This window comes from Amblyomma maculatum, chromosome 4 (genome assembly GCF_055883805.1).
Source record: "Amblyomma maculatum isolate TAMU_Amacu chromosome 4, ASM5588380v1, whole genome shotgun sequence".
NCBI lineage: Eukaryota > Metazoa > Arthropoda > Arachnida > Ixodida > Ixodidae > Amblyomma > Amblyomma maculatum.
In genome coordinates this window covers 139,943,756-139,970,475 of record NC_139347.1, presented here as the reverse complement: position 1 = coordinate 139,970,475, position 26,720 = coordinate 139,943,756, and the positions used below count along the sequence as shown (strand labels likewise).

The 26,720-nt window shown below is 43.4% G+C and overlaps 1 protein-coding gene across 4 annotated transcripts in view; it reads left to right on the top strand.

The window, feature by feature from the left end:
* Positions 1-26,720, top strand: part of LOC146193178 (uncharacterized) — a 199,060-nt gene that overhangs the window by 109,972 nt on the left and 62,368 nt on the right. For 3 of the 4 annotated variants that reach the window (XM_084602596.1, XM_084602594.1, XM_084602595.1), the window contains 3 exons: positions 2,147-2,233; positions 6,697-6,939; positions 13,554-13,597. In XM_084602596.1, the coding sequence (XP_084458722.1) occupies positions 2,147-2,233; positions 6,697-6,939; positions 13,554-13,597 (374 nt within the window). Of the gene's footprint in view, positions 1-2,146; positions 2,234-6,696; positions 6,940-13,553; positions 13,598-19,871; positions 20,058-26,720 lie in introns of those variants that run through there. The other variant, XM_084602597.1, reaches the window with a different exon arrangement.

The following is a 26,720-nucleotide window of genomic DNA, read 5'->3' as shown; positions in this document are numbered from 1 at the left end:
GCAGTAGCTGTGTATTTGGGAAACATGACTGTAGAGTCTGAGGATACAGGCTTGATCCTGGCCATGGTGGCCATGTTTCAGTGAAGACGAAACACACAGCCCCGGTGCATTTTGGATGGATGTCAGTGCACATTAAAGAATCCTGGGTGGCTAAAAATTACGTAAACCCTCCACTATGGCATCTCTCACAGTAGATGTGGCTTCGGGACGTTGAACCCCACTCACCATATCATATTTTGTTCGATTGTAATGTGCACATGTTTTTAAAGGGAAGAAAAAAACGCATTCCTGGTGTAGTTTTATTTACATACCATAGCGTAGTATGGTATGGTGTTATATGGTATGTGGTGTTATGGTATGTGGTGTATTGTATGGTATTGTACCCTAGCAAACCTGGATGTAGGAGATGGGCCTGTTTGCCTATGGGCCTGTTTGTCATTGGCAAACAGTTTGGCCTGATAGACTACTGACACATATTCCGGTAAATTATTTTGTAGAGAAGCTGAGCACTGTGCCAGTTATGTTCGTGTTTGTTAACAAAGCCATATAAGGGAAATGAGCAATGAAAACATGACTACTGGCTACTCTCTTAAATTTGGTTGCATTGGGCATGGCAGCCAGGGAAGTATGCGGGCAGTTTCAATTATTGGAGGCTTATTTTATATGAACGAGTTGTCATCTTTAGACGAGCTTGCATTCTAACCCCAGACCAACCCAGCAGTACCATGGCTTGTTGTCATCCCTGCTGTTTTTACCTTGCAGCCAGCTAGTACTGTAGCCCATGGTCAGAAGCTTTACTTAAAACGTTAGAAAGGGACTGCAGGTGCAAAAGGGTTGTTTACATGCTCTTTAACTGCAACCCTTCTTTGCAACCCCTCACAGTTTTTTTTTTTTTTTAATTTTGCAGAGAAGTTCTTGATGAGCAGGTGTGCTACATGATCAGCGTTATGTTATCTTGGAGACATTGTTCCTGTCTTTTTTACTTGCACAGCTGAGATAAATCTACATGTGGATGGTGGTCTGGGCTGCTTGGGCACCGGTTTCTTCTCCGAGGCTGCACTTTTGTATGGAAGAGCCAGCTTAGTACCAAATGCCTAGCTGAGGGTGGAGTGGCCACACAGCATGCCTAATGTTGGGAAAAAAAAAAATCTTGAATTTGAAATGGTGAACAATGCATAGCAGATGATTTATAGGGGTTGTTCCTCCATATTTAGTCATTTGCAAGGCCTTTTTTATATGTATCTTGCAAGGCATGCGCCGCATAGCTCAGCACTCTGCTCAGCACTCTGCAAAAGTAGAGAAGAAATAGATGAGGCATCAGAAAGAAAGTTTTTTTTGGCAAAATTTGCTTGAACTGATTATATATCGTTAAAAAAGTAAAAACAATATAGTTTTTCTATCTTCATTTGAATCCCAAGGCATCCTTTCTACTGCAGCTCTTATTTTCTTCTTCTGAAAGATCGATTTGTTCCATACTGTTGCTGCCATTATAGGCGCATCAGCTGCTGTAACAGTAGCACACTGACTGCTAACAACAATGTGAACATGTTCCTTCTTTACTTTTTGCTTTCAGTGGGGCACACATTGCAAGATGGCCATTTTCTTGCATCCTATCTTTTCATTACTATTGCTTTTCCGTTAAACAGTCCTCTGCTGCAGTATCTTGCTGTGCTGTTTTGCAGCTAACTTCACAAAAATTTGTGCAATTTGTGAGAGATTGTTGTCGCAGATAGGCAGCTACACCTGATAACTTGCAGCAGCCAGGTAGCGTTTAATTCTTATTTCGGAGAGCAACAGTTGTACGAGGACGCAGATGCAGTTGCTTGGCTGCAGTTTATTCCTTCCGTATCATCAAAATACTCATCTTAGGCGCGTGTGTCCACACAGCGCCTGGGAATCTATATTTCTTAGCCTTAATCTGTGTGCTCTGATTTCTATTATTTAACCATGAACTACACCCAACTCCACTGTTCCTCTATTACAGTGGTGTAATGCATGCTGCTATAACCATTTTATGCTGAGTGTAGCAAAGTAGCATTTCGGAGAAAATATGTGGCAATTGCAGTTCGTGAAATATACCTGTAACTGTTTTCATCTTGCAGCATACCTCTTGCTTAAGTACTGATTGCTAATGCTCTGTTTGCAGACCCCACTGGTGTGCTCCTCGTGCCACGAGTCGTTTACATGCAAGGATGCAGTGACCAAGCACCTTCTTGAAGCCCACTACAACCTGGTGAGTGTCTTCATTCCTCAGTTGAATGTGTGGACGATAAAACCAGTGTTCGACCGTCAGACTCAATGCTTTCGCAGAGACTACCTCGTCTCTCACCACAACCTGCATAGTGAAATATAGCAAGTGGAACAGTGTGGTTGCGGGCACTTGTCACCTTTTACCCAATACTCGTGTAGGGCCAGCTGTCTTGTTTTGAAACTCATAGTAACATGCTAATACGAGGGTCATTTGATAAGTGAGGTAAAAATACAAGAGATGGCGCTACAATTCTGTTTTCTTCTAGGTGGCACGCAAGAAGCACCCTTCTTAGGGCGTCGAAACATGTCTAGGCTTATACCGACAGTTAGTAAGCATCCGAGAGCCATTGGCACTGAGTGTGCGGTGATTCCTGCGAAAATGGAGAAAGGCAAATTTCGAGCAGTGATTAAACATTTTTATTTAAAACAGTGGACGGCTGCAAAATGAAGCACGTCCTGGGCATCCAGTAGAAGTCACCACACCAGAAATGGTATCGAAAATTCATGGAATCGTGGTGGAAAACTGCCGAGTGAAGGTACATGAGATCGGTGAAGTTGTAGGCATCTCAGCAGAGAAAGGTCACTACATTTTTACGAAAAATTGCATTGAAGAAGCTTTGTGCACGTTGTGTGCTGCGACTGCTGATGGTCGACCAAATGTGCATGAGGACCGACATCTCGAAGCAAAGTTTATCGATGCTTGATCGCAATCCTCAAAACTTTTGGCATTGATTTGTGACAGTTGACGAGACTTGGGTGCATCGTTACACTCCAGAGTCCAAGCAGCAGTCAAAGCAATGGACTGGGCCAGATGAAGGGGCTCTAAAAGAGACAAAGACTGTTTGTTCTGCCGGAAAGGAGATGGCAACTGGCTTTTGGGATTCGAGAAGAATAATCTTTATTGACTACTTGTAAAACAGCAAAACGATAACAAGAAAATACTATGCAACACTCCTGGATCAACTGAAAACAGAATTGCACACTAAACAACCTGGGCTAGCATGAAAAAAAAAACTCCTCTTTCACCAAGGCAATGCTCCCTCGTGGCAAAATTGCACGAGTTAGGCTTCCAGGTTGTGCCTCATCCACCCTTTTATACAGATTTGGCCCCATGCGACTTTTTCCCCTTCACAAACTTAAAGAAATGGCTGGGTGGAAAGGAATTTTTTTCAGATGAAGAGGTCATCTCAGTCGTGCAAGGGCCTCGAGCCATCTTTTTTTCCTGAGAGTATGAAAAAATTGGAGCACCACTGGAAGAAGTGTGTAGAGCTGGGAGCGGACTATGTTTAAAAATAAAATAAATGTTGTTTTGAGAAAGCTTGCTATCATTAATTGCTTTTTACCACACTTATCAAACGACCCTCGTATAAAATAAATTATGATAAAGTGTGAAAAGTGCATGAACACTCACTCCGCTATTCAGGCACATTGCAGAGAGGGCTTTTTGTGCCATGCAGGAAGGTTGGGATATGCTGTGTGATGAGGTCGTCACTATGCCTGATTTTCAGAGCCATGTAGATTTATTTTCTTGGAGTCTAGAGCTTTGAACCTAATGCTTTTTTTGTGCTGTGTGCGAAAAGACCAAAACTCAAATAATATGGGGGGGGGGGCGGTAGCCAAACATTCCTGCCACTGCTTCAAGGTGTCTTTAATGTCTTCTTGAAGCGTGTCAAACATATGCTGCTATCCTCACTGGATCTTTGCAGTCGTATCAAAACTATGAGCTTTGAACTTGATCTTTATTTTTCTAGCCAATAAGGTGGCTGTGCGAGTGAGATGATGTTTCGGGCAATGACTTCACTTGCAAAGAAAGATCAGCGAGCTCAGTGACAGAATGCATTGTCTTAAAGGACTATAGACACCAAATTTTGGTGGCATTTTTTTTTATTAATAAGGTGTAAATCATTCCTGTATATCGATCCGCACGCAGTTTCCGCCTATGGCCGCTAAATTGTGTTGCTTTGATTATGGGTGCATAGCGTGTGGCTCAGTGAAGCTGTCATAAATAAAGAGGTTGTACCCAGTACATAAACTGGACTGCACCTCTCATAAGGGGTGTTCACACATCCCCTCTTTATGGGGAAGCGAATGATAGACAGACTGCAGTCACATGCCTAAATTTTCTGGATGAGGTCACGAAAACACCACCTTTATTTTCCAGTCATCACAACTTGTCTCATATGAATATAATATCCACCAATAAGCCCCGGTTTATAGAAGCATGCTGAATTTCTTATAAAGGGCCTAGTTTTGCCCAAAGCCTTAATCCCCTGCCACCCCCATGGTTCAGCTTTCTGCCAGTCTGTGATCTCGCTCTTACACAGTTAACAAAAGATAAACCCCAGTCAGAACATATGATGGAAAAACATCTGACACTGAAAGAGAAATACGATAACTAGGCAGCTTTACACTGATGATTCAGAAACTGCTTCTTACATTTGATGTGCAGCAGTAATGGGGAAAAAGATAATGAATGAGAACATCAAGAACAGTACAATCTACATTGATTTGCTCATTGTACTTACAGGATGGCACTCTGGAAGTACTGTCACTTTATTACTTGGAGATATTACAGTCGACCTCAATATAACGAAGTCCTACTTGCAGCCGAAAATTTTTCTAAATCGGAAATTTCGTTACGTCGAGGTTGCTATGTTTTAACTGCCTAAATGAAGTAACAGGTTAGTGGAACACTGCTGGGAGCTTGTAAAATACGAAATCAGGAAATAAGAAAGAAATTCTAGCAATTATAGTGCCAATAAGGGCACTGGGTGTTATTTTGTATATCAGGAGCATATAATGAGTGATAGAAAGTGGACGCGAACGCATAATTTTTCTCTGCGTGCGCAAAGAGCGAGCACAGTGCCAAGTACTCAAAGCCACCGCCACATGTCGCCACTTGTATCATCATCATTCCTTGTTTGCGAACGAAGACAGGAGCCAGTTAATAGAGTCTCTAGATCAGCTAATCTAAGAACTTTAATGGGGACGCTGTTGTATTATGCTGAACTAGATTAGCCGTATGTCCGCATCGACCATGCCTGCATGGCTACCTGGAGCACAGCAACCACCTTTTTCTCAGGCTTCACGTATGTACCATATTCACTTGCATAAGAGCTCACCTCCCATTTTTGCCACTGAGAACTTGGAAAAAAAAAAAAGGAAAGAAAACACCAGTCGTTAATGCTCCCTCCGTTTTGCGCCGTCCTAGTCCAGTGTGTTTTTTGACAGCATGCCAAGGTGTTGCGTGCAGTAAGAACATCACGGCGTGTCTCTTGCCGTTAGCTCTAGCATGGTGCTGTAGAATATTCTAGAGCACTGTAACTACAATTCTAGTTCACTATAGCTCTATTGGTGGAGCTAAAAAATTCTTGCAATGGAGTGACGACGGATTGTATTGCGTGTTTTCCGACTTAGGATCTAAGGGTCGCAGAAGGTTTGATTCCCATCTGTAACTGCCACATGCCAGCGGCATGTTTGTGATCTTTCACTCTGAACACCAGCAGCAGGTTTTCAGAAGAATGCGGCCGCCTTTAACATGACCGTGTTAATATTCTGCTGGGTCCTAAGCCATGTAAGGATTTTCACCAATGAGAGAGTGGACATGCGCGTTGATCAAGCTCGCAGCAAGAAAGGAACATGCCCCATTGAGACTGCATGAAGTTAGTTCAGGGAGAACTAAAGGACTAATGGCAGTCTACGTGGAATAGTCAAGTAAATAACAAATTATCGCTAGTAAAACCCAATTTAGAAGAATGGAATTTGTGCACACATCAGAAACGTCTCATGGGAGTGATCCTATGCAGTTTCTTCTTCTTTTTTGCGCCTTTGACACAATGATTTGTGCATTATTTACTAATGAAATGAAACAAATCTACCTTTGAAGCATGTGGCTAGTTGCTTTCAGTCAACCATATTATAATTACTTGCTCAAAACTAAAAAAGAACTGTCACTTATTCATCATGAAATTCCGCTAACTGACTATTCCTTTCTGCCCTCAGCTTACTCTTAGGAGAAATGCAGTTGTGGACATGCCATGTGTTTTTGGCCTCCTATAAAGCAAGGACAGTTTGTAAACAAACTATGGCTTTTGACACATTTCATTCCCTTCATCACAACATACATTTTAGCCTTGTTCTTGGTACATTATTGCCTTGGTTTTAACTGTGTTCCATAAAACCCAACTCGGTGCGTGCACATACAAAAAGGTGGTAACAATTCTTACTTAGTGTGGCTTCACCATTTTGAATGTACTGGCAGGAAAAGCTTTAAAGCCAACTTTCTCAACCTGCTGCAAAATTTATTTTTACTGGGAGTATTAATTGGATGGAGGACCTCTCAGTGTCATGTTGAACTGACAGATGTCATTATGATTTTTCATAAAATTGGTCATTGATATTGTTGTTGTGTCTCTTGCACATCCTTTTGTTGTGCCTTTTGCGCAGGCACGGGTGAACGACGAGCGGCCCCTCAGCCTAGAGGAGATGCGGTCAGCACTGCGGCTTGCCGGCATGACTGTGAGGCGCTTCACTTGCCATCAGCCAAAATGTGACGCTTCATTTGCTTCATACATGTCGTACTACTCGCACCTGAGCCACTGTGGGCCATTTGTGCCCATCTTTGCTGCCATGTCTATCAAGGACGAGGAAACAACACGAGGGCTTGACCAGCGGCTGAAGCCTGAGGAGGTAAGGCATCTTTTTTATTCCCCTCCCCCCCCCCCTCTCCCCACCAGCACAGAGACAACAGCGAAGGGACTAGGAATTTAATTTCTGTGATATTGTCATTCTCGAAGAGCTGAACATTTTACTCCGTGAAGGCACCTCACAGAGCACGTCCTAAATCGGTGGACCAGATAAGTGTCGACCTATGACGTCATTTTGTACGGTGCCGGTCTTCAAGAGTTGCACATTGGTAAGTTGCAGTATGTGGTATGATATCGTTAATTTGAACTTTCTTTTCTGAACTCTTAGTTTGTTGGAACCTGCTTTTCAGCCATTCTCAAAGCCCAGCTCATTTCTCTGAGGGAAATACTAGTTCCCTCCCTAATTGTGCTTATGAGCGTATTAAAGTCCTGATAGGCCGCACAGCCACCACCCTGCTTAGCATGTGGATGCAGCAGGCCCCATAAATAGCAAGCGACTGTTCATCAGCAGTCGCGGCAGCTGGTCACAGGACTACTTTCACCACATGTCCAATTGGGTGCTGACAGCAATTCGGGGTCACATGCTGCCAATGCATGCCACTGAATACTGGGCCTAACTGTGCTGCACCAGTTCTCACTGCTGAATGTTGTGCCATATGCTTAGGTGTATGCAAAATAACAAGTAATAATATAAAAAACAGAATAATCTACATTGAATCACTGAGCTTGCCCACGGCACTCCATTCGAGAAATGGAGCTGGACCCTTAGTCAGAAGTATTGCTCACAACCTGCAATAGCCACATCACAAGAACAAAACATTAAAATTTCCTCCAGGCTATGTTGAAACCAGTGGAAATGAAATAGCAAATGCAAGTGCTACACAAGCTCGGCACAAGAAAATGTAAAGCATTTCTCACAAACATTGTATGAAGGTGGTACACTGAGATGACGGATGATTGGCGAAATAAATGGAATCTCTTGAAGTAAATAACTAGGTAAGCCAATTAAAGCCTATCATAGCAGAATGAAAGTCGTGCTCACACCAATGCAAACGGTTTTCAGCAGCTTTTTCAGGCCAATTTGATAGTTCGAACTTTCATTTAATTTGGAAATTTTTTATGCCCCCTGGCAGGCGAAATTAACCAGAGTTTAGTATATTCAAAGACTTTAAAATATTTGGCAGTGCATGAGTATTTGAAAATTCTTGTATCTGATAAATTTCAAATATTCAGAAAAACAGATTGCCAATATATATATATTTTTTATCGAATAACAAACATATTCGTTTCATATTCTAAATTTTGAACATTTGCATGAACCTAATACCGTAAAAATCTGCATTTAACACGAGGTTTCTTTTCTCTATTTTATCCTGACAGATTTCCGCCTCATATTATATGTGAATCCAAACAAATTTCAGTCTGAAGTGATATACCCGGTCTGGTTATTATTCAGCGCTATCAGCATCAGGCTTCCAGCAAGAGAAGGTGCTATCTAGTGGTGGCATCGGTTGGCTGTTTCGATTTCCTCGCACTGACAGGCTTCTTCAGCCACACTGGCACATGATAGTGTGTGGCATTATTCGCGATGCCTAGTGCAGGGTGACATTGGACGCTCAAGCACATGCGCTTCGCGGAGAAACCGTCAAGCGTAGTGTAAATAAATACTTTTATTGGACTTTCTTCGTTTGCATTATGTGTTGACGAACGCGTTTTTTGTTTTTTCGTTCTCACTATCCCAAAATTACACCTTGTATTTATGTAGGTCCTTATTATATGCGGGTTTTTATGGCAATTACTAATTATGCAGTCACCAAGCTTTGTCCTGTGCATTATGTCCGCCTCGCTGTAACATCCACCTGCACAGACGGCACAGGCGCATCCGGTTAAAAAAAAATGCGGCCTACTTAGCTTGTTGGACAAATGCGAAGTACCCAATTTACTTGATTCTAAGCCCCTTTTTTTTTATTATCGCGATGTTCAAAGTGGGGGGGGGCTTGATTTCAAAGAACAACCTAAATTCCTTCCCTAACCCCCTTCATCTCCCGCTTTCATCCTAATATCGTGAGAAGATGGGTGCAAGAAATAGCAATTTAGTTTGTGAACATCTTTCCCAGACTCAGTTAAGTCAGTTAAGTGTACTTGAATTTCAGGCTTTGATAGTTGTGTTCAGATTCTTTCTGACTTTCGTTGCCAAACAGGTGATACCAAACAAAACCTGCAAAACCTGCTGAGGTCTGCCGAGTAGCCGCTGATTCTAGGTCCACGTGACAACACGCTGGTAGAGTAATTGGGATCACTTTCAGCCGGCTTTTGCCGTCCTGCGCTGGCAGGTGTCATGTATCGGAACATTAAAATGCAAGAAGCTGGAGATCATGTCGCACCTCGAGTCTCCAACAAATACGGCTCTACTAAGTGAGCAAGCACACTGGCAGCCTTGTCCACACTATTTCGCTCGCAAAAGAAGGGGGTGCTTAGATTCAGACCTTTTTCCAAAATTTTTTATATGAAGTTAGGGTGATGCTTAGAATAGTGAAAATACGGTATGTGGGCGAGCAAAAAAGGTTTAGTTCGCTTTCAGTTCGAAGCTAGGGTTTCTAGGTCGGGCTTTAGGCAAAGATTGGCCAGATAGGTGACTGGGGACCTTAGTGATGGTGCACTATGAAATTTATTTTGGGGCCGCTTAACGCACCTCAAGAGGGCAGTGCGATAGCTGCACATTTGGATCCATTATACACAGATGAAGGTTGATGAAGAGGACGATATGCAATGCACTGCACTAGAGAGTGGCAGTTAAACATAACATAGGTTGATTGGCTGTGGCAATGCCTAAGAGGTTCCATGCACACTTCCCACAAGAAATTTCTGGTGTGAATTCACTCCAAGAGATTTTCTGGAAATGTCAAAGGTTGAGAGTTCTCACATATCTCTTTCCTTTTTTGTTTGTTGTTTTGCCCCGCAAGGTAGTGCTTTCAAGCTAAAAATGGCCTTGTATATATCGTCCCAGATGTCGGGGCTCTCAGATGCCATCTACCATTGAGAAAATGAGACTAGCACATAGAGGAATCCAGTTTGAAATTTTTTTGATGGGCTGGAGAAGTGCGGGTCACCAAATTTGTGGAGATGAATCACAGACACAGTTGTTGTAATGTCTCCACAAATATATTTGGCAGGGCCCACTGAGCCAGGCGGGAATGGGACAGCGAACTGCTGGCATTCAGTTCAGTGGCCACGAAAATCTATGCGCGTGCTTGGCAGGCATGCTTAGGCCGTCATCTTCCTCTGCGGCCAGACCACGATGGCTACAAGCTTATTATTATACTCTGTTTAATACATCAAGTGCAGCACTGCCAAAATTACAGCTCTTGTTCGCGCTCTCCGCATCCGCGATGAAAAATAGTGTCTGCTCTTGACGAGAGGAAATAATAGTTATTTTGTCTGCAAGCCTAATACCTCTTAAATTTGCCATCAACTTCATAAATAGCACCTTTTTTAGGGAGAAAGGATCAGATTCAGTGAATTTGTATGTTTTTTTATGTCGTTTTCGTTCGTGTCACGTTTTCTCTGCCCCGCAACCTTGCAGCTGTGCCACTAGATGGCGCTGGCTGTGCCCTCCGCGCTGCGCATCTCTTTTTGAGAAAATCGTTCTTCAGTGCACATTTCTGCTATACGATCCACACTGCGAAAATGTCTAGGCATGCGAAGCAAGTTATTGCAAACGTGTATGTTCAGAATAGTGCCCGTTTCCGCGGGAACCACTCGGCCACAAAACGAGCGCATAGTGATACGCCTCCTTTTTTTTTCTTGCAGACTACTTGCGTAGCTTTCGCTGCGTTGTACCTGATGTATGAAACGAAGTATAGTACCTGTTATTAGTAGCCAGGTACCTGTTAAATTTTGGTGAGGCGGCTTCGATTGACGCTGGAAAAAAAAAACATAAAAAAAGAATGGGTACCCTGTCCCCTGATCAGATGCACAGCTTCTAAACGAGTTGTAGTATTTTAAAATTGCCTTTTAACTCTCTTTCACTAAGGAGACATATTAAAACCTACATTTGGTGCTTGATGTCCTTAGTTGCCTTATGTGCCAGAAAACCCAGGACAACACTGCACACTTAGTACTAGGTCAGCTCTTGCTGCCTAGTGTGCACTGCCCTATCATGATTGGAGCATGTCAGGGTGACTGTCATGGTATTCATCTCTCCATTTTCTTTTCTTATGGTTTTTCTTGTCCTGGACACCTTTTAAAATGGTATAGGCTTTAATCGCATGCCCTCAATGCTACTAAGCGGTGGCACACGCACAGGAGGTCCTGGCACACCTGGTGCTCCTGTCATGTGGTTGCCCCAGCAGAACTTTCATTTACTAATGCTCCCATCAGTTTGGATGCTGTGGAAATTTAACAAACTTTAGCCCTCTATTGGTGTGAGTCATTAGGATTGGACTGTGCCATCCAGAACATAGTTATTCTAGCTTAAGTTAACAAAAATGATGTTTGTTGTGCTATTCTTATCCTAGTTCTAACCTAGCTTAAAGGGCACCTAAAGATGTTTTAGCACTTGTCTAGCTTAAAGGGGTCAAGTGTATGGAATGTGCCGGCAAAGAATGCGAGGTTTTTTAGTGCTAGCTTTTGAATTGCTGATGTGATCGCCGACTTCCTCGCAGTACACAGCATCGAGCTGGGGCCACAATGATGACATCATGTGTAGCGGCAGCACATTTCGATCTTATATGTGATTTCTTCAAGGGAGAAAACCAGTGCCTCTGAATAAATGTTCAAGAGTTGTCTGGCATCATCAGATGACACGCGACAGTGTTTGGGTGAACTCAGCGGAAATCTAAAACTTCACCAAGAGTGAGGTCATTATGAGTTTCTCTGATTTTCTCCAGCACACTGAAGAGAAGCCTGAACTTTTGGTTAGTGATGACGTCATTATTTTATATGATAGAGCGAATCTGCTTTTCACCCCTTTTCCTACCTACTTCATACACTCGATTCCTTGAATCTCGTCGAAACGTCAAAAAGCCACTTCAGCTTCCCTTCAATCTAAAGCAGTAGACAGTGCCATTTTTCCAAGCACATCTATGAGGTTGCTGATTTCTTGCTGCTGTGGTTTTAAGTTGTGGCTGGAAAGGTAAAGATAAGCGATTCTTCTGTTCAAAGTGTATAGTAGTTGTCAGTAAGTAGTTTCTTCTGGTCGAGTTGGTTCATATTAGCAAAAGGAATAAACTAGCGCAGTAGGTAGAAGAAGAAAGAAATGTGACGACAGGGCAGAGCGCAAACTTCCTACTGGTTTTATTAGAGAAACTATACCTACATATATAGCAAAGTGAAATCAGATATCAAAGTGATCCAAAATAAACACATGTTCACACAGTAAGGTAGAAAGTTGGGCGAATTGATAATTAGACATGATTTAAAAAATACATTGCGCTAAAAAAGACTGTTCTTTAAGCATTTGATCGTCATCTTTTTTAGCGCAGTGCATTTTTTACGGTGAAAGACGGTGTCACCTAGAACCTAGCACGGTGCATCATTCTTCTTCTTCTTCTTCTGTGACGTTACGTGGTTCGCGCATGTGCAGCTGCGGCGTTTTCTAAGGACGGAACAAACGCGAGACTCAAGGTTGACTAGCCTAGTGAAGCTTCTCGCTTAAAAAAAAAAAAAAACACCTCAGGCCACACTCGACGCACTTCAAGCATTAGAGTCCACGTCCCTTGCTACTTTTGGTCTTAATATGTAATTTCTTTTGTTCATTTTTATTCTCAAGAAAGAATATTTTCTTTTTTCGGAGCAACTTTTCAATGCTGTTTTGCTAAGGTTGCAACCCTGTAGATGATGTCACAATTCGGCAACACATTGCCAATTGCATCTGCTGGACCACCTGCCAAAATGGCTACGAAATTTTCTGATTGGTCGAGAGGTTCTCAAAGTCACTAGGTCTTTTGGCCTGACAGAACACTGATTTGTTGGTGGGTTGTATGACACCATTAAACCATGTTACCTTTCTCGACCAATCAGCATTTCGTGGGCATAACAGTGCTGGTCTTTAATGTGTGCTGACATCTTCCTGAGCACCTGCCAACTCTGCTAGGAAATTCCTTCATTGGTCACGAGGCTGATGACCTCGCGAGGTTATGTGGCCTGGCAAGTGTTAATTGGTCGGCGGGGTGCGTGATGTCATAGGGCCCACATAACCCTCACATCGATTCAACGAATTTTAGGGACACATTGGGACATTGCGGCTTCCTTTTTCTCTAAATGTTTGCTCTATTGCTATCATACTCTTAGAATAAAAGATAGCGCAAAAGGACGAGGGTGAAGGAAGGGACACAAACGAACGGTATCACACTATCACTGAATGAGCCATCAGTTGTCACCAATATTTTGTATTGCTAAGGCTTCGATTGCTGTGCTAAAAAGTTTCTGCCTATGTGTTTTTCTTGCCTAGTTTGTGGTGGCAGCCGTGGCAGCATAAGTTGCTCTCTACTGCCATCTTGTCATGCCATTTTTCTGGAAGAATAGTTTTTTCTGCTCAGATAAATTTTGCAAAAACAGAACTCAGCAGAAATGTTGTGCTACACAATCTTATTGTTCTTGAAGCTTTGTGCTAAATAAAAATAAAGTGTGGTATTCCTTTTTTTTTTTTTCTTTCAGAAAAACGACACTGCTAGGACCCCCAAGCGTTCATCTGCACTAAAGTGAGTCTCTGCTTCAGTGTTGACACTCCTGCCTAAGACACACAAAAAAATGCCTTCACGCAAATCATTTTATCTTTCCCATGGCAACTCAGTGGTTGGGTTGCCTAACTGCTGAGCCCAGGAATGCATGTTTGATCCCTATCATGGAAGCCACTTGCGACGGAGGCTCTAAAGCAAGGCACCTATGTGCCCTACACTAGACAGTAAAGAACCCAAGGTGGTTAAAATTATCAGTTTGCCACTATGGTGGCCTTCATAGCTGGTACAGCTTTGGGATGGTAAACCTCATAAACGATTTTATTCCAAGGATCTTCCATTTCTGTTTCAGGGCTTTCCATTCTTGTTTTGTAATATATATGGACTCACAATGCTTAGGAAGCTTTTTGTGATGGATGCCGGGCACAAAAAGACACCAACAAAGCATTGTTTTGGGGCAATTGGCTCAAGGTATGCATGGCAGAAAAATAGCGCAAAAAGTGCAGAGTAGGGCAAGCTTGTCTCGTTTCACAACACAGCTGTCGATGATGGTATTTACAGCAACCACTTTTATTTTTATTTTGTGTATTATTTTATATTGCTCACCTGCTGTGAAAAAAGACTGAGTCTAGGAGCTTATTTTTCCTTTTCCTTTCTTAGAGGCACATAATTCTTGCCACTAAATTATGGTGCTTATACGTAAAACTGTTTATTATGTAATGTGCTTTGGTGGTAAGAAGTGTGCTCTTGATGGTAGCAACACGCATATTCTTTACCAGGGTCTGCTGTGGTAGAACCTGCTGCAGCCAAGTACGTAAGATAATAAGAAAATTTTCCCCCACAGTGAGCAATTTGGGGAGTATGAGTCTGCTTTTACAAAGTTTTTGTGGCATTGAATTGAACATGGGAATTTGGTTTGCAAATAAAAGACCTAAGGCGTCTCGTTTATTTTGGTACAACCTCTCTGCATCTGGCTACATCAAAATCCAGCTACCAATACCTGCAGCCACACACTAGAACCTCCACTAGAAAATGTCACTTCTATTGTTAATTTTAATTAGTGGTAGTGTTAGAATTAAAGGCAGCAAATATAAAAGTTACTCTAAATTTCAGTTTTTAAGGTGCTTGCTGAAATGATAATTGCTCTATTTTTAACTTTCAAGCTATTGTAGGCAGCTCTTCTTGACGGGATGAATGTTTATAGAAGTGGCACTGATTCCTAGGGTGGGCACTCAGCAGTTAAATAACTCAAATTATTTTCTTTAACGATTGCTTGTTTCAGCGCATTTGGCTTTTAACCAGCGTAGCGTATTATGCAGTGCCATTATCAAAGTGTCACTCAAGAACAAAAAGCAGTCTATTTCTCAGCGTTCAGTGTTGGCGGAGTGCTTGCTATTAGCTACAGTGCATTTAGCATGGATTAAGAGCAAATTTTATTTTGCAATTAAAATAAGACGCACAAATGTAGGCAAGAATGGCTGACGAACTGTCTGTATGGGACCTATAATTTTGCGCAATTTAGCAGTGCCTAAAGGAACACTATTGTGCGTACTGTGAATTTCAAATTTAAATACTAAACTGGTGACAAATGCTGTTCTGTTGTTAAAGCAGAAAAATAAAATTGGGGGCAGGTCAACTTTGAAACTGAATAAGTTTTGCATACATGCCAGAACGGGCAGGTGGGTGCAACAGTCAGGTGTGAGTTAGGGATAAAGCCTGCATGTAATGTGCTATACAGTTAAACCTGGTTTACTGAAATTGTAAAGTGTCTGCGATTTTTCGTTACATCGAGGTTTTCATTATATGCAATTTTTGTTTGAGGACTCAAGGGACAATGCATAATGAAAACCAAAATAAATAATAATTGTAAGGGAGACCACCTTGAAAGTATTTACAGAAAATCACAATTATTCAAAGAGTTGGAAGAGCGTAGAAGATTTTCTTATTTTGTGTTGACCAATGTGAATAATGTAATCGTCGAGATAATTCATTACAAAGTAGAAGATGAAACAACGGCCTGCCACCAGTGGGATCCTTTGGACATTGTAGGTGGTTAAGGGGGGATGCGGGGCTAAAATCGCGATTTTAAAAGAAAAAACGTGTTTTTTATTTTTTGCTATTTTGGATCCTGCATTTATCAAAGAAGCTTCTCACCAATTTTGGTAGTCATCAGCGCCGTAGAAAATAATAAAATGAATTTTTTTCACGAGGTGGTGGAGCGCGTTCGCTGCCGAAAGCGCCTATGAACGCTGCTTTCAACGCGCGGCCGCAAAGCGGGCAAGAAACCAAACGCGGAGTGGAACGCCACATTAGAAAGTTTGTTTTTCACACTTTCTAGCCAAAGATGACCTGCTATCGAGAGTACAGCGCACAACTAAAAAAAAAAAACGGAAAGCCTTATTTTGGGCCGGGCAATTGCGGATTGGCTGGAAAACCGAAACTGAAGCTTGGATTGGCCGAAACAAGACAAGTGACCTTCGAACGCTGTTTTTGCGCCAAAAGTAGCCTGGCTAACCAGACTGCTTTAGTAAGTCTATGAATAGTAAGAATATGGAACCCAGATAAAGAGGTACGCCCAGCAGGCAACAATGGAGAGCATTTCACGAGCGCAGACAAGGGCGCTGGACAGCTGTAAAGCTGAAAAAAAGAGAAGGCGACTCGAAGCAATCGCCACAGGGCAGCGTCGAGTTGAAGAGGAGGGCCCTATGTATGCAGCAGGGCACTTTGATTAATTATTTTTGGTCCAAAAATTAAACAGCATGTTTTGAAATGTTTGAACTCATTTTTCTAAGTTCGCACTTTTTGCGAAAACACAACCTTAGGAAAACTATCATTTCCAAACTCTTTCGCTATAAGCGGCTTTCAAGGTGGTTTCTGGACTATATTTTTGTCGGGAACAAGATAAGGCACTTTTTAGATCACTAATTACTCTCCAAGTTAAAAAAATTGAGATATCTGACATACAGTGACAACAAAAAAAAATGAAGTTTGTTTTCCAAATGCAGAAATTTTTACAAAAATGCCGTAAAAAGCCCGCAATTCTCCTTATCCTGCACAATGAACTATCTAGAAGGTATTCAATCACAAAAAATTAGTATATCTTCATTGTTTTTGAAATGATAGTTTTCCTAAGCTGACACACTTCTTTGTTCAGTATAGCAGCTACAAGTTATTACCTATTTGTGCTAGGGCAATGAAATTTAGAATATATTCTAATAAGAGGAAGGTAAGCCACTCCAGAAAACTTTATGAAAATTGGTACAGCCGTTCAAAAGTTGACCCTTTAGCCTAGCATCCCCCCTTAACTGGTTGCATGCTAATAAATATTTGTCCATTCACCCGCATCCTGTAAACTTTTGCTAAATATGTGATGGAAAACAGGGCGACTAGTTCTGTTTATTTGGTCCAGCATCCCAAAGCAGTCCAATTTTTATTTGTTATCTGAATTTAGGAACAAATAAACCATGATAACTAAGACTCCTTTGTTTAAAATGTCATAAATTGGCATTTCACGCTTCGCTGCTGAAAACTGCTACAATGCCCTCATGCAGCATGCAATATTGAACTGGAACTGAAGCACACCTGCCTTACTTTTCTAGTACTCAGCTTTGTGCTTCTTTGCTTGGAACCAGTCTTCATGACCTACTCTTACTCTGTATATATTGGATGGTAGAAAGGGAAAAATATTACTTTGCTTACAGGCTTTGTTTACATTTCATTCTAGCCTGGTAGTATGTGGGCCTGCTGCTATGTTTTCGTGTTCAGTAAAACGGACACCCCGTTGCGCTTGACATGGTCCAGCCAGCGTGCACACCTCCCCCTCTGGCCACCGTTCTTTGCTGTCGCACAGGCATCATGTATGACATGTTGCTCTCGGATGAAAAGGCTTGTTCATAGACATGGACTGCACGTGTTCACTGACTCGGGTTTTAAGTAATTTTACAAGATGATGTGGTATCACAACGCATCTTCTTGGCACGGAGATCTGGCGCTGGCATCACATGTGCTTTTGGTAGCCCATCTGTTTTGCTGCAGTGGCTGCAAAGTTGACAGTTGCAATGGGTAGTGTGTATCTCAGTTGAACTAGGCAGCATTCAATGGCTCTTTGCTTGAACGGTGCAAAACGAGACCTGTGGCACAAGTGGAAAAGAAAGCACACAACAAGCACTTTTATTCACTAGCTCAGGGAGACTGCACAGGTATCTTCCTAACATTGTGTTTGTGTTGCTGTCTTACTTGGTTGGTGCTCGGTGTGCGTGTATAGGAGTACCTATGTCATAACAGAGTGTCTTAATGACTAGGGCACTCGGCTATTGAACGGGAAACCCAGGTTCAAATCTGGCGATGGCAGTGGCTTTTTGATTTAGGCCAAACACAAGGCGCCTTTGTGCTGCACAATATCGGTACCCTTTGAGGAACCCCCGGTGGTCGAAATTATTCCGAGCCCTCCAATGCAGTGTTCGTCTTGGCCTCAGTCGCTTTGGGACTTTAAGCACTATTAACCATAAACCAATCCATATAGGAGTGAGTTTGTGTGTATAGGCTCCGTGCGCTGCAGCTTTGAGCCGGACAAGTGGCGCCACCTGTAATACGCGGCGTAACTTTCGCGTCGTCTCGGAGCGGCCCGTCTCACTGCAGTCAGCATGGCGTCTCGCTCGGACAGCGACAAGCCGCCGACGAAAAAAGGCGGCACCGTTTATTGCTGCGTGTACGGTTGTCACAATAGCTACAGAAACGTTGCAGGCAAGGTCCCGAAAATCAAGTTCTATGGATTTCCATGGAAGCCCTACGAGAAGGAGCGACGGGAGCGGTGGATCAGAGCAGTACGACGTGCAAGGTAAACAAGTGGCCATTTCGTCTTCTAGAGTCGATTTTGGCTGTCTCCAAGGTTACAATTGGAATAATACAGCATTTATTTCTATTTATTAGTGCGGACGGCGGACTGTGGCAACCAGTGAAGGGCCAAACACGCATATGTAGCGCCCACTTCGTGGGCAACGAGAGAAGTTCTGCGGCACACCACCCTGCCTACATTCCAACAATATTCCCTGCTTGCTATGGGAGAGACGATGGCGCTGGGCCCGAAACGAAGCTCCAGAGATACCAGCGGTAAGTTTTAATCCAGCCGATGATGCGTAGGCTTTAATATACAGTGCTTTGTAAGAATGCAGAATTATGTGTGCTGACACGGCAGCAACAGGGAGGGGGACAAAATGCACGGGACGAGCTTTGGGTCGTCCTCGCGAGGTCCTGTCGGTGTTATGCCGTGCATTTCCTAGTCTTTGCGCTCAATCGTCCTCGCGATCTGGACGAGCCCATACGAAGTGTCGCAGTTTTATGTTTTGCTGAACAGCCATCTGCATTCTTTAACATTTTTTCTTAGGTTTCAACGACGCGGATCAGCGGGTGCGGCACAGGTGTCAACGGATTCAGACTCCGTAACTGGCACTTCGTGTCGCAGTCTGGCCCACGGTCCCGATGAGGAACAATTGGAAGGGTCAGAAGAAAGCGTTACGTTTGTATCCGTGGTAAGGACCTCATTTATTGAATCCCCTCAGATGTATGGTTTATAAAATTTAACGTCCCAAAGCGACTCAGGCTATGAGGGACGCCGTAGTGGAGGGCTCCTGTAATTTCGACCATGTGTGGTTCTTCGACGTGCACTGACATCGTACAGTACACGGGCGCCTTAATTGCGTTTCGCGTCCATCCAAACGCGGCCGCGGCGGCTGCGACTGAACCCGCGTCCTCGGAATCAGTATCTCAAATGTTAACCCATGCTATATGTAGGCTGTTATTTTTATGCGCGGCGGCGTGATTATACAGTATGCATTTACGGATTCTAAACTGTTGGCCAAACGCCACCCAATGGGACAATAAAATCGTTCACCAACTGGTTTAGTTTTCATTATTGCTTTTTCCTTATCACTGCATGTCTGCTGAAGCAATTTGAATATGTTCTTTGGTTTTTGTTTGCTGTTTTAAAACAAATTTTTGTGCTGGTATATTTAGTGGTTTGAATCTGAAGGAGAGTTTAACTTTGTAAAAGAAAGAAAATATAGAGAGCCAGCACCAGGGCACCCTAGCTAGTGCAGCTGTGCACAACCATGGCAGTCTTCTTAGTATTGTTACCTTCGCTTTCGTGTGTATCTTTATGTGCTCAGTGTTATGCAAGTGTGTCCCCAACAGCGCTCATACTCTGTTCTAACCAATGCTGTTAATTTCTTGCTATAGCTTGACAATGGAGTTATTAGTATTGGTTAATAAAGATTGATTGTGCACGTGTTATATTTTTCAGGCGACTCAAACAAACACGGTTCTACCTGAAGGCCAGTGCAACATGTTCCTCTCAGTGACATCACATGGCTCAGCCTCAACGCAAGTGTCACACACAAGCACAACAGATATAGCTGTGCAGGCAGTGCCAGCCACAACATCCACAAGCACTGGAATAGAGGAGAGAAGCTGTGTATTCCTTGGATATGACTCGCTGAGGGAGAGAGCAGATGCGTTTAAAGAACTGTGTGGCGTTAGCACCAATGTATTTGCCTTACTGATGTTTGTTCTTTCACCCATAGTAGCAAGGCGAATCGATGTTCCAGTTCCACAGAAACTTGTAATTTTTCTTATGAAACTGAAACTTGGCATCTCCTTTGCTAGCCTTGGTGTTCTTTTTGGGCTTCACCGGACGGCAGTAAGCCGTATATTTTATTTTGTCTTGAGCAACTTGTTAGCTGCAATGAAGGAATGGATCCCAGAACCGTCACTTGCCACCGTGCAAGCAACAATGCCAGCATGTTTCAAGATCCACTATCCTCGCTGCCGTTACATCATAGATTGCACAGAAATAAGAACTGAAGAGCCACCTACTGTTGAGCAAAGGCGGGCACTGTTTTCACACTATAAGGGTGGCTACACTTTGAAGTTTTTACTAGGAATTTTGCCAAATGGTGTAGTGACATTTGTCTCTGAGGCCTATGGTGGTCGCGCATCGGACACTCACATCACACTTGAGTCAGGGTTCCTTGACAGGATTGAGCCGGGCGACATAGTGCTAGCGGACAAGGGCTTTCCAGGCATTAGAGCACCCGCTGCAGGTCAGAAAGGCATTGTTGTATTGCCCCCTTTTTCAAAAGGAAATGTACAATTTACATATGAGGAACTTCAGGAAACATACAATGTAGCCCAGGTGCGCATACATGTCGAAAGGGTAATCCAGCGTGTGAAAACGTTCAATATCCTCATACAAGGGTACCTACTGAACTGATTCCCCACATGAGCAATATTATGCGGATGTGTTGTATTCTGGCCAACCTACAGCCACCAATCTTTAGCGGCCAAAATACTGACAATGCAGATGAGTGACGAGATCTTAAGCCAGTCATTGTGTGGATGGAAAATGAGCCCAACCATGTGTTCAGCTGAACATTTCCAGAACCTCTCAGTGAGCCCAGGAAACAATGTTGTCCAATGTCATGAAGTGTACATAGACGAATTCACTGCAATAAATCTTACTTTCATTATCAACCCTGTTTTTAATTGTGCCCATGCTGCAAGAACCCAACACTTCACAGACAAACAACATAAAATTATGTGGACTGGATATTACGCCTGAACATTTGGTCGTGACAAGTTTGTCAGCTGTTTTAAATAATACTTGAAATAGTATGCTTGAAGCTTAGGTATCTACTCGGAGAGAAAGTTTTCATCCTTCTTGACAGTTATGCTAACACTTTGCTTTTCTGAGTACACAAAAAAAAGCGCTTCATCAATATTTAAAACATACAATATAATCATCACCTGTGTGAAATATGGGTGACTTTTTTTTAGAGTCAACTTTCCATTGACATAGTGGATGTATTTAACATAGCTAACTTCTTGCTCTGCATCAATAAGCTTTGAGTTCCTGAGAGAAAAGGGGCATTTGATTTCAACAACACGAGTTGTATTGCTGGCTACAAAGATGCCATCCGGGCTGCAGCACAACCAGGGTTGTTCCGGGTGTATAACCAGTCCGACCTGCAGAAAGAAACAAATGGAAGGAATTAGGAAACGTGTCAATCTTCTTGAACACATATGGAATTACCTCATGAACTGGAACTCGCAGGAGCGTAGAGAGCTCCTTTCTTGCCACGTCTTCTGTATTCTTACCTGCAAAATGAGAAAAATTGACTAGTACTTTTCGGTAAGATTCATAAAATTTAGATTTTACTTTAAGGGCACCTTTAAAGTGTGCACTAGATAACGCAATATATACAATTAGCCTTTTTTACGAACAAAGTCACAACGAGACTGCCTATTTATACTTGCATGTTCTACTTGTACGGAGTGTGCTGCTGCTTACCGTAGGTGGTGGCAGCAGTTGCAAAGGCCCTCGGCGTAACCAATGCATGTGCAAGAGCCTCGAACTCTGCCTCTCTTGTCTTTATTCTGTGAGCAATGGAGCTTGTAATCCGAAGAATCCTCTCCTGATGCCACCTGATGTAGTATCAAGAACATGCCATTAGTGCCAGGAAGAAAGTTCAGCAACGCATGAAAGCAAATAACAAACCTTTTTACTTTTCCTTGGCCCCTAGTTGTCAGTTCGATTTCGATAATTTCATTTATGCTTTTTTGCACGAACTTCTCATAAAACATTTTCTCGCTGTCCGCCAGTGCAGACAACATGTCACACCTTGTAATTCTGAGAGGCAATGTACTGGTGATTTCCATCATGCCATACGTGGCGCGCCCGTTTTCCATAATTGCTCTCATGAGCTCAGAAGCTGCGATACCGGCTACCTCTTCAACTGCACCGGACGACACGGCCCCACATTCTTCGACTGCATCGCCCTCAATGCACTGCAGCACATCTGTGAAGGCACACCTAACGTCCGGAAATTGGACATGAACGTCAGATGCGGATAGTGCCTTAAGCACTGGTACAGGCATGGGGCGACCTGGGTGGACGATTCCAATATGTTATTCGATGGATCTCCTCATACAGCATTTATTTTTCTTACCTGGGAAAAGATCCTTAATCTGTTTTTTGGTATCCAGGGTTGGCCGCGAAGAAGGCTTGAGCCACGCGCACGGTAGGTCTGTACAAGATGTATGCATGGAGTTGTTCACGAACACGGCGAGCGCTGCTGCGTGCTTGCACCATCCTTGGCATCCCGCCTTGCACGTGCAGCTGGCATCAGCAATATGTCTTGGCTGCGCAGACAACTGCAAGTGCACAGCACACGTTTTCACGCTCATGCAACGAATAAATAAAACGTCTCGTGAACTGTGCTTACCGTCAACCACACGTCGTAATCAACGCACTTCATTTGCGCAATGCATCTTCCGACGACGTCGGACGGCCCTCCCGCACATGAAACTTCTTCTCTCACGCCGTAAACATGGTTCCCGGCGTAGAGGTTGTTGCCGCGCTTGACGCTGCATCTTTTAAAATATTCTTCAATCTTTTCAATTGGCCGGAATCCGCAAAACAACACTCGCGGTTGGCTCCCTGCAGCCATGTCGAAACGGCCGCCACAGCAGCCGGCCAGTAGCGCGGGCAGACAGCAACGACGGGAAAGTGCCCGGCGCAGCCTGGAGGTGGCGCTAGTTGTTCCAAATCAGTGGCGCCCCCATACCAGCGCACGAAGCGTATAGTACAGTGATGCGTACAACTAAGTAAGGCATGTGATGTGCGTTTGTGGCAGGGTTGACTAATTCATTTGATGGTGAATATTTGGCGGCGGTTGCTCTGTATAGAAGCCACGTAGCAGAGTAGTGCGTGTGAGTCATGTGACTGATCAGGACTTGTAGCCACGCAAGTCACTAGACTGGAAGTGGTCTCGCAACAAAGCTGGAAGTGACTTCGCCTGACCAGAAGTGAGGTCTCGGAGACACGTTGTGAAAGTGGCCCACCGGTCTTCTTGTGCTGTTGCAAACCAGTGTATAGGCATTATCTAGGTGTCCACTAATATTTTGATTCATTTGTGGAGAAGGTCTATTCGGGCATTCCAACTGCTGCTGTGCAACTCTGTATGGGCTTCACTTGTCTTTCTCAGGCTCTTCGATGGGCATACACGTCTAGAACGCACAACTTATTAAGTATTTTACAATGGCCGCATTCTTTTTCACCCTAAATTTTTCGCATGACACACTCTCTCTGAGATTCAACTCTCCTTCTCTACCATCTTCTAACTTTCTGACTTTCATATTGCTTCTCATAACACTTGAAACAGTGGAAGCACCAATGGTATTGCAAGAATCAAAACTTTTTCTCTTATATTCATGGTCATTTAGGCCTTTGTCCCACTCTGCCACTGCTATGGATTCAGTTTCACAAGGCGCCGGTTTAGTGTCCCTCGTATACCCAGTTCTTGCATAGACTTTACGTGTGGTCTGTCAACATCACCACTTTGCTTTGCTGCAGTGCTAGCCGCGTTCACCTTGTTAGTTTTTCTTTCCTTAATTGAAACAGTTATCTGCAAGTTATGATGCTGATCATCACTAACGTCCTATACTGTGTTTTTGGCTCAGCGAATTTCGCTCTGGTAGCCTCAGTTTGAAATGTAGGCACTACAGTTCATGCTTGCATTCATTGTGTGCTCATTTGCATTCCTTCTTCCTGGCATCAAATGCTCTCGTGTGCTTTCTCTTCACTAAGACCAAAGATCACAACTAATGCCAACAACTTTTCCAAGCCTTTTTCCAACCCCGTACAAGCGTACTTAGAGCATGCGACAAATAGGCTCGAAGTTAATTCTTGTACAGCTCACCAAGTACAGTCAAGCCCTCTTATAACTAACCTGATGGTCATGCTGATTGCGTTCGTTATATCCAAAGTTCGTAGTAAGTGGACTCCTCATATTATACTGATGAAAATACAAAATCAATGAAGCACAGCATTTATTTCTTTAAAAAGTCTGTTATCTCTGTCTGCTTTTCTAAAGAACATGCTATCACGGCATTTTCTAACCTGTTCAGGGTAGCCATGTGCTCCTCTCCAGCGGGAAGTCAGCATCTGCAACGTCCTCCTCGGAGCCTTCGGTTGCTTGCACTTTATGTACTATAGCTTCATCAGTGCATGTCTCTGCTATCTCAGCATCATCGTCCACACCCACAAAGTTGTTCCAAGCAGCAAGCATCAAGTACGGGAAGTTGCGCGTTGACACGTTGCCACAAATCTATTTGTGTCATATCGCGATGGTGTTCAGCAGCCTCCTCTGTCATTCCTGGGGCCATAAACCCCCCTGTGGAAGCATTTCGCGATGCTCTCTGCAGTTAACTCAGTCCAAGAGGGTTTAAGCTTTCTCGCAGCGTCAAACAAAGAGACCCGAAGTGGCGCATCACGTTGTCTCTCAGTTGCTTAGCAGCATCTGCTGGATTACGCACCGCTGAAACCTTGCGAACGCATGATGCTCATGTCCAGTGGTTGAATCTTGCAGATCGCATTCGGGGGTAGAGAAAGTGTGGTCGCTGCAGTCAGGGAAGGCTGCACGTCATGCGCCGAACAGTTGTCAAGCACGAGTGGGACCTTCCTATAATGTCATGTTCGAATTCAACCAGCCAATCAACGAACAAATTGCGCATCATCCAAATTTCTGTTGTCTCTGTAGCGGACTGTGAAATAAGTCCTAAAGCATTGCTCAGTACACACGGCTGAGCACTGATTGGAGAATCAACGCATGCCACTTGATCAGCTGGGCCAGCTAGCCATCTTTTTTTTTTTTATTACGATGATGGGGAGATGGGCTGGAAAGTGGAGCAAGAGGGGGAGATCGTCTCGGCCACACTGGTAGAAACAGCAAGTTAGTCGATGGTGGGGTCGAGTTTACAGCACCTTTACTTTCGCTCTGGGTTGTGTGGCCACGGTTGTTCTTTATATATAAGAGGCAGTGCCTTTGCCATAATACATACTTTGACAGTAGCTCCATCCTCGTTCGTAATAACCAAGTATTCGTTATAACTGCGGCCATTATAAATGGGCACGACTGCAACGAGTATTGTCACTTTCATGTGCCTGCCTCTAGATCAGAGAGACAGACTCCCCACTCAAGATGAGACACTTTATGCATAATTTCACTTGAAAAGGCTGTGCAGCAAATCATTTGTAAAGGAACTCACTCACACACACACATCATACATCACATTGGAACTAAGCATGGTTATGAGTCCTCGTGATCAAATCCCAATAATTTAAATCATGGTACAGGTAGTTAATCAGGGAGGGCATGTGATGTTTCGAGGCAGAGCCCCACTCAGTCAAAATAAGGATGCTTTCAAACCAAATCACTGAAGACTATAGGGTTTCATCTTGAAAATGGAGGGAACTGGTGAAAATCGGTGATCAAGGAGTTCAGTCGTGCCACATCAGCCTTAGGCTGGCACTGATAGCTTGAAGCCTGTGTGCCATTGACAAGGCACAATGGACTGCAGCAACTGGCTGTGTCAACATCTTGGAGGCTTCTACACAGGGCTAATTTTCTATGTGCCTACATGATGGTCTTCATGACCAGAGTGCAAGCCAGTGGGGACTCTGGTAGGCCTCGGGAACAAGTGCCGATGCCAGCCAATGGGCTTGTACACTCGCAGTGCAGCTCTGATTTGTCCACATCAGCGCACCTCTTTTTTAGTCCCATTCTTCGTTCTTCTCTTCTTCCTCTGAATTTTCAACTTCTGTTGTCTCTTCTTATTCTCTTAAAGAAAGCACTGCTCAGTTCTATCCTTTGCTCTTTGCTTTCATTCTGCTACCATTTCACCATTCCTTTTCTATTACTATAACAGTGGAGAACACCTGTGCCGGTCAGCATATAGCTGCACTAGCTCTGTGTGGTTCTGTGTTGCACAATAACTTGTCTGTGAACTGCTTACCATCAAGGCTAGCTGGATTTGCCATGCTGGTTCCAAGGAAGCGATAGTAGTAAAACCTCATTGATACGTTTTTTGTTTTTTTTTTGTTTGTTTAATGTGGGAAGAAAGCATATTATCTGGGAAAGCGTGTCATCCACAACTGCCTGATTTTGGAAAAAAAAAAATTAGCTGTTGAATGAGGCACACAGACATTAGAATTTAGGCTTGCACTTCATAAAGCGTAGATTAGCATCTATAGACATCACATATTAAGAGTTCATTTTTTAGATCTTGCAGAATTCAGCCCATATTTGCGTTA